Genomic DNA, 375 nt, shown 5'->3' with positions numbered 1-375 from the left:
ACATCCACAGCCTGGGCATATAGCAGCCCGCAGTCACACCAGCCCCCACCCCACTCTCACCTTCTCCCCCATCCTGGGCTCCCCGCCACATTCCTGCCATCTCCCACCATCCCTGTCTCACCCCAAACCTTATCTCATCCCCCATCCCCAGCCTGACTCCCCAGCCCTGGGAGCCCTCACCGGTTTACCTGGCTGCACCACTGGGATCTTTGTAGAGTGGCCACGCTCCAGGGGTGTCCTTGCCTCATAGGGTACCTCCTGGGTCCTCTGAGTACTCCAAGAAACAGACTCCTTGATGCCACTCTCCTGGGTTTGTCAGTAGAGAAGAGAGGATAGTGCTGTTGCCTCAGAGGTCTGTGGGCCATGGAATGCCCA

The 375-nt window shown here is 59.5% G+C and overlaps 1 protein-coding gene across 1 annotated transcript in view; it reads right to left on the bottom strand.

Annotated features, from left to right (window-relative positions):
* The window catches only part of LOC141372023 (voltage-dependent N-type calcium channel subunit alpha-1B-like), a 3114-nt gene extending 3042 nt beyond the window's left edge, over positions 1-72 (bottom strand). The window contains exon 1 of the mRNA XM_073890482.1: positions 61-72. Within this exon, the coding sequence (XP_073746583.1) occupies positions 61-72 (12 nt within the window). The remainder of the gene's footprint in view (positions 1-60) is intronic.
* Between the last annotated feature and the right edge of the window lie 303 nt (positions 73-375).

Source organism: Callorhinus ursinus, unplaced genomic scaffold (assembly GCF_003265705.2).
Source record: "Callorhinus ursinus isolate GAN/ISIS: 27379988/994484 unplaced genomic scaffold, GSC_fseal_2.0 scaffold337, whole genome shotgun sequence".
Classification (NCBI taxonomy): Eukaryota; Metazoa; Chordata; class Mammalia; order Carnivora; family Otariidae; genus Callorhinus; species Callorhinus ursinus.
This window is presented reverse-complemented; position numbering and strand designations above follow the sequence as displayed.